This window comes from Chaetura pelagica, unplaced genomic scaffold (assembly GCF_000747805.2).
Source record: "Chaetura pelagica isolate M959 unplaced genomic scaffold, ChaPel_1.0 scaffold530, whole genome shotgun sequence".
NCBI classification, from domain to species: domain Eukaryota; kingdom Metazoa; phylum Chordata; class Aves; order Apodiformes; family Apodidae; genus Chaetura; species Chaetura pelagica.
Genome location: NW_009951793.1, coordinates 30574 through 37963, shown reverse-complemented (window position 1 = coordinate 37963; position 7390 = coordinate 30574). Strand labels below are relative to the sequence as shown.

General features: G+C 45.5%; 1 protein-coding gene across 1 annotated transcript in view; it reads right to left on the bottom strand.

Annotated features, from left to right (window-relative positions):
* The window catches only part of EIF3L (eukaryotic translation initiation factor 3, subunit L), a 10485-nt gene that overhangs the window by 1997 nt on the left and 1098 nt on the right, over positions 1-7390 (bottom strand). Inside the window, exons 2-11 of the mRNA XM_010005401.1 lie at positions 7308-7356; positions 7012-7222; positions 6345-6424; positions 5986-6047; positions 4596-4665; positions 3831-3904; positions 2692-2863; positions 2271-2425; positions 1305-1475; positions 1-279 (exon numbers count right to left, since the gene is read on the bottom strand). The exon at positions 1-279 is cut by the window's left edge and continues 240 nt beyond it. Coding sequence (XP_010003703.1) covers positions 1-279; positions 1305-1475; positions 2271-2425; positions 2692-2863; positions 3831-3904; positions 4596-4665; positions 5986-6047; positions 6345-6424; positions 7012-7222; positions 7308-7356 — 1323 coding nt within the window. The remainder of the gene's footprint in view (positions 280-1304; positions 1476-2270; positions 2426-2691; positions 2864-3830; positions 3905-4595; positions 4666-5985; positions 6048-6344; positions 6425-7011; positions 7223-7307; positions 7357-7390) is intronic.

Below are 7390 nucleotides of genomic sequence, written 5' to 3'. Positions count from 1 at the left end.
CTGAACCTCATCAGCAAAGACCTTGAGCTGCTGCAGGAAGGGCTCCTTGTGGTAGTTGGGGTGCACGTTGTCGTAATTGGGCACCACAGGGGAGAGGAACTTGGGGCAAGCGTAACTGAAGAGCTCCTCGTAGACCTGCGCATCACCCTTCTGCATGCGCAGCATCTTGTCCCCGTACTTCTCCCGCAGCTGCAGGTGGATGCTCTCATCGATGCGCATGGGGTACATGGTGAGGGCGATGGCCAGCAGCGCGTGCATCTGCTCGTTCTGCTTGTTGATCTGCGACAGAGAGGAGAACCTCTTAACTTGGCAACATGCTCAGGCTTGGTGGTGCCTGAGGGACCCGGGAGCTGCATGTTCCAGAGAGATCCTTTTACCCAGAGCATGGAAGGCCCTAATGCTCAAGGGGAACAGCAGAAAGCAGCAGTGACTCTTGGCAAAGCAAAAGAGCTGAACACCATATCAAGGCTCTCCTTGAAGAAAAAGGAGACTGCACAAGAGGAAAAGTACAAAGTGCATCCAAACCCATGCAGAATCTGGATGGCCAGAAGCAGGTTTGACTGCTTTGGTGCAAAAAAAGTGCAGAGGAGAAATGAAAGCAGATAGTTTAACAACCATCTCCTGGCAAGGGACTGTTATCAGGGAGGCCAGTGAAGAAAAGACTGAGAAGGAAGATTTATCCGAGTGTGGGATGAAATGGACAGTTGTGTGGCTGAAACAGACACACCAAACTTTTGAAGTGTCATGGAATTAAGTATGGCAGAATTTGGCTACACAGAGAGTTAGAAATTAATAATAAGGATTAAAAGGAGACAGCAGCAGCCACAGGGGTAAAATGGGTACCAGAGACAGCTTAGGTGGAAAAATAGAAGAGCTTTGTTTCAGCCATTCTGATTTAAAACAGTTTGTGAATGACTACCTGGTAATGGAAATATATCCGACAATGGTAGTAACCTGAAATGCAGGAGTGGACTGGAAACAGGACAGAGTTTGAAGAAGCATTGACAATATTATATTTAATATAATTAGCAGCTGATGTTCATTAACAACATTGCCTAGAAGAAGACTGCAGATGGAGCTGGGGCCACTGTATGGTGACCAACCGAAGGAACTAGTTAACACAGCTAAGAGAAAGAAAGCACTGCCAAAAACAGCAAAGGAGTTAAAAGAACCCCTAGTTACCAGCATAGTCCAGGAAAATAAAGCTGGATTATTAGATGTAGATTATCAGGTGACAGCAGAGGGGCAGCAAAAATGACAGCAGCTTTTTCTTTTGGCAAGTCTAGACCTAGTCTATCTCTTACCATCTCATACTTGTAGGTTGTCCTCTGAAACATGCTCTTGGTCCTCTGGATGTAAAGAAGGATGTTGGCAAAGACACGGATGGCATCCTGGTAGCGCCGCATCATCAGGTATGCAAAGCCCACATAGTAATAGGTGGTCACCTGGCACTCAGGCACCCGGGAGTACATGCTCTGAGAAGAAGGGATCAACATGCTATGTCAGAGGGGAGACAATCACCTTTGATCCAAACAGCTTGCTACCCAGAATCCAGCCACCTCTGCTTTCACTCATGTCCCAAATATAGAAAGGAGAGGGTTAATTCAGGATACCCCACCTCCCACCCTGCAGCAGCTTCCTTGCTGTTTATTAGATCATCCTGTTTCCTCTGTTTTCCAGTTTCAGCTTCCTGCAAGCAGAGGACTCCTGCACTGTGCCCAGTATTGCTTTGCTCAGTTCCCTTTCCCCCTGTTTCACTCCACATCCTGTGCCAGACAGCACACACAGAGCTGTGCCAAGCCTTGGCCCAAGCCGCTGTCACAGCTGGACTTTTGTTAGCCACTGTCACCAGCAGCAACACCCAATGCTAGGGGGCAAAAACATGCAAGGTGGGAGTGGGCACAGCGAGAACAAGGAGTAAAAAATAAAAGAATGAGCCACTGGATTAAGGATGGAATGATGTGTTCAGCTAGCTGCTACTGCACTACTGCCTGTATTTCAAATAATATTCCTGATAACAACACTGCCTTGCACAACACAGCCAACCTCCTAAAAAAACAAGGCATTTGTGCTACAACTGCATCAGGCATTATCATATGGCTTGATTTAATGCCAAAGCTCCAGCTGCATTCAACTACAAACTCCTGACAACTACAACAGCTCCTAACAGCTCCTCAGCTGGAAGATTCATCGTGGCAATCTTTCACCAGCATGTCTCAACAGAGGAATTTGGAAAAATGCAGCAGAGATTTTAAAACCCGTTGTGCTACCTTCTTGTTGAGCTCGATGTTCTCCAGAACCTTGATGGCTTGGTAGTAATCCCCCAGCAGAGAGTGCAGACGCAGCAGCCCAACCAGACTGAAATAGCCCAGCATCTTGTAGAGCGAGTGGCGACCATATTCTCCAGCCACACTTTCAGGATCACCTAGGAAGAAAGGGAACCATGAAGCTTTCCTCTAAGGAGGCAAGCCCCCTTTTCCACACCTCTTGGGCTTACAACCACAGGGAGAAAGACATCAAGTGTAATCACCAGCACTTCTCACACAAGGCCAAAAGAACCTCTTCCCAGTGTATCTGTCCACTGATGCAGGGTTTGATCCAGCTCCCAAATAAAGTTAACCAAGCTTGGTTAAACCCAAGCAAAGTGCAGGGCAGACACCAGCCCTGCTTGGCATGTCCCATCTAGCTCACCTCCACTTGTATAGACCTCCAGCTGGCGGTTGATGTTGGATTTGTCCACCAGAGAGTGCAGCACGTTAAGGACGCTGTGGACGTTCCAGATCTTGGGGTTGGAACGAAGGAAATCTATTTCCTCTTCAGACTTCTTGGCTGTCTTGCAGCGGTACTGGCTGAAAGACTGGAACTACAGGAAAAAGCAGAGACCGGTAACTGGAAGCTATCTTGGAATCCACCAGCTAAGTGCAGTAAGCGTACAAGTCAATCACACAAATGCATTACAACAAGCTACAAGTCACATGAGAAAGATAATTTAATCTGAGATTATTTGGCAACCAAAATGGCAAACTGTTATCAACTTTAAAGTAATGAGGGAAAAAACTATACAGTGCAGAGGAAAAAGGCCAGAAGACAGAACAGAGGAGGATCTCTTGGACAATTTGGACAGGCAACTACACACAAATTTGCTGTTTGAACAGCTAGCAAAGAGAATAACCAAGTCCTAAGACGTGTTTGCATACACATGCACATCTTTTTCTATACAGGCCCACAGACTGCCCTTGAGGAATTCCAGGCAGTTCTATAATAAAAAGTTACAGAGAAAGGAATCTAAAACCCATCGCACTTCAAATCTGTATTGCTGCACTCAGAACAGTAAGTGGAAAAATATCTCCTAATGTCAAGATCTTAGCCCATACATTATTTCATATCAGGTCAGCAATCTCTCAGTGAAAGCACGAAGGTCCTACTGACTAAGAAATACCAAACTAAAGTAAAACCACAGTGCACAAAACTAGTTTGAACAAGTGTCTTTATAAGGTCTTTATGATCAAAGGAGACTTCAGTCAGACAAAATCTGCACAAATCAGGCAGAAATGAAGGTGAGTTTAAAAAAAAGATACCTTAAGCAACAACTGAAACAAACACCAACCAAAGTCCAGGACACCTCAGAGAGCTCCATGTAACTTAAAAATCTGTACATTTATAACTACTTCATCTACCTGGTGACCCAGGAATAACAGTGCTCACCCAAGTTTTTTTGACCTGCAAGGGTATCCTAGTTATGAAAATGACAGAGGGGGAGGAGATGGAAAATTCATAGCCATGCTAGGGGCAAGCCCACCCCAAAGTGACCCAGCCACATAGTCATATACCTGGTATATGAATTCATCAATGATATCCCAGAGCCACTGGTTGGGCAGTTCCAGAGGAGCAGGGCCATCAGCATCTGTGGAAGAACAGAAGTAATAAATGAGAAACTTAACACCCTGAGAAAGAACAGTGTCAGAACTGGAAGATTACAGATTAAAGAACACTAGAACTGCCCTGAAATGGCAGGTGCAGCAGCAGATGAATGAAGCTTCCAACAGGGAGGTTATGTGTGGCTTCGGCTACCTCAGCTGCCTTCACTTTTAAAGCACGTAAGTGTGTATGGGGTTAATAATCTCTAGAACACAAGTGCTCAGCAGCAGGGATTCCCAGAAGCTGTGCACACACTGTAGGGTTTTATCCACACACATCTATTCTCCCAAAGAACTCAGTCAGGAACTCAGTAAGATTAGCATTTGTTCCAAGGGGGGTCAACAAGAATAAGCAGTTGTGAAACCCTGCAAGTTTTCTCTAGCTTACAGCTTTATTTTGGTTTTTAATAAAGATAGGTGAAGCAGTTCTCAGAAACACTGACAGCTAAATAAGTTTTATTCTTACAGTGTTTCAGAAAGCACTGGAAAATATTTGCAGTAGCTGTGGTTTGAAATACAGGGATGTAAAGTGTTCTTCATCCAACAAACTCAAAAGTATGGAAAGCCCACAGCCTGTTTCTCCCAGTAAGATCATAACACATTCTAGTTCTTCTGACCCTTCCTTCAGCTCTACTCTTTCCATAATTCATAAACCAGAAATTAATCATAGCAACTCACTGAGGATGTAGTTGAAGAGATTGCAGTAGTTGTAATAGGATTCAAATCTCTGCTCCAGTGTAGGGCCCCCCTGCAATGAGAAGTCAGCACAGGCTCCTTAGTTTTGAGCATGGCAGGAGTTTATTATGGGCAGACAGCAGTCACAGCAGTAGAGGGTCTATTTCAGAAACGGAGACAATATTCACCCAGGACACCCACCAGCACCATCCTGAAAATCATGAAACTGTATCACTGTTGTCCCACAAAATAGGGCTGACTTTTCACATACAGGATGACTGAGTATTCAAGCCTTCTGTGAACAGGATGCATTAACCTTACTTGAACTTAAGAGCTTCCTAATTCATATCTTTAACAGCTCTCCTTCCTTCTCCCCTCCTGAAAGGCCGTAACAAATTCAACAATTCTGCTTCTGAACACTATTTTAAACATTTTGAAAGACCAGTAAACACAGGAGGGAATCACACTTCCTAGGATGATCTTCTTTGTTTCACATGGAGATACTTGAGGACAGTCTGAGAACCACTAAGAGCACAGAAACCTGAGAAACCCGTCTCTGACTCAGGTTAATAAGAGTTGCTTTTTCAAAGTGCCCACTTCTCCACCCTCTGGCCCACACCAAAACTGCAGTTATTGCTTATTTATCCTTTAAGTCATGCATCTGTTCAGCTTCTATCCTGAAAGAACCAAGGACTACTGTGATATTATAATTGACTTGGAATTAGCTTAAGAAAAAAATAAATGGGGTTTGTTTTGGTTTATAGAGCATTATTCCTTCTCCTGTATCCATTATGGTGTTCGTTTTCCTCCCCACAAGGCAGTCTGACTGCATGTGTCTGTTTTAAAAACAAATAATGCACCTTCCTCTTGTGACACTCCCTCTCACCCACCTGCTAATCTGAAGAACAAAGAGCCACAAAGCAGCACACAAACCCAAATGATCTATAGGTCTTGCAATTAAAGCTCTATCAAAAAGAAAATCCAATTACATCCCATCACCTTTCTTCCCTACCTCATTAACCACTACATTTGATGTCAGTATCAAACTTTTGCATCCTAGCCTCCTGAAAACTCACACCAGGTCTTCTGATTCATAGAAGCTACCAGTGAAACCTGCATACTCATCACTACTAAGCTTAAGGAAGCAACTAATGAGCTTCAGAGCTCAGTCTTTCTTGCTGTCCAGCAATCAGCAAATCCTTACTAAGCTATTAAAAGGCAAGAATTTTAAGCTTCCCTAAAGCAACCGGATTTACAGCTCACCAGCCCACCCAATCCTGCCTTACAAAAATTACAGAGCCACTGATGCTGGGGTAGCAGCAAAATTTGGCAGATTTGATGGCAGGTAGAAGCCAGCAAACAACCAACAGGACGACACAAGGCAAACACTCACGCTGACTTTGGCGTAGATGTGCCTGTAATACAGCTCCTTGTATAGGATGAGGAAAACAGCATCTGGAAAAGATGACAGACCCGGACATGAGCAAAGCCACGTGGCTTTGGCAACTGGATTTATCAGATACACCCCAAGTTAAAAAGTTGTAACTGTGGTGCTACAGTTACAAAGGGAGACACAAAACGATACATCCTTCAGTTCCCACTTCCTGCCAGGCACCCACTGAAGGCATTGCCCCGAGTGAAGAACGATGACTAACTCAGATGGCAGGAGTGCTCTGCACTGGCTCATTCAAGTATCAGAAGTAACTTAGACCCTTCTCTCTCTGACAACCAAAAAGGAAGTAAAGGACTTACCATTTCCAACCTGAGGGGCAATGGCCTCAGCCTCTGGCCATGGGGTATTTTTAAAAAACCTTTCTGTCAGCTTTGTCCAGCTGAAAGATAAGACAAGCACATGTGGAATCAGGAACCATTCCTCAGTACAACAGTGCTAGAGTTAGAGATGACAATGTAGAGGCCTTGGATTTGATAGAAATAAGCTACCACTACCACCCCCTTTTAGTAAGTCCAGTGTTGAAACAAAGAATGAGAATGGCAAACTGGGCTTTGATTTACCCCTGAAGTATGGAATAGGTGAGCATGTTATTTCACACTCCCTTTATGGTAAGGTAACATAGATATGAGCAGGAACGGCAGCATCTGGAGGCAGCAGGCACAAAAACTACATATCACAGCTTTCTACAGACTGCTGAGGTGACTTTTTGCTGCCTTTATACCTGTTATGCACAGGAGTGGTATTTTACTCCAGACAGGCCACAACTCACCTATACTTATGTTCACCTAATGGTCTGGAAATATGTGGATTTTTTTTTTCCCCTGTAACCAGGTCGAGCCTCATGCTGTATTTTAGAGACAGCCTTAGTCTGGAACCACACAGGTAGCAGGCAAGGCTTTCCTTTTACGAGCAGGGTGCACTTTCTTAAGGTGATAGCCCATCCGCGAGGGAGGGATGGCTTTGTACCTGTTTTCATAGATGTCCTGGATCTCATACACCTTCTGGTCAATGACATCGCTGGACACGCGGCTGGCCTGGAGCTCGTACACCTTCTGGTCGATGAGATCCGACACCGTCTTGTGGAAATACTGGATGAAGTTTTTGATCACCTCGGGGATCACCTGGTAGGTCTGCTGCTCGTACTGCCGCTCGTAGGCCAGGTCCTGCTTCGGGTCTCCTGGGGGGAGAGGGGGAGAGGGGCGGTCAGGCAGCTGCGGCCCGGCCCGGCCCCGCAGGCCCCGCAGGCCCGGCCCCGCACTCACCCGTGTGCATGTCATAGTCGGCCGAGTAGGCGTAGGGGTCGTAGGCGGCCTGCGGAGAGAGGGCGGCAGCGCGTCACCACAGC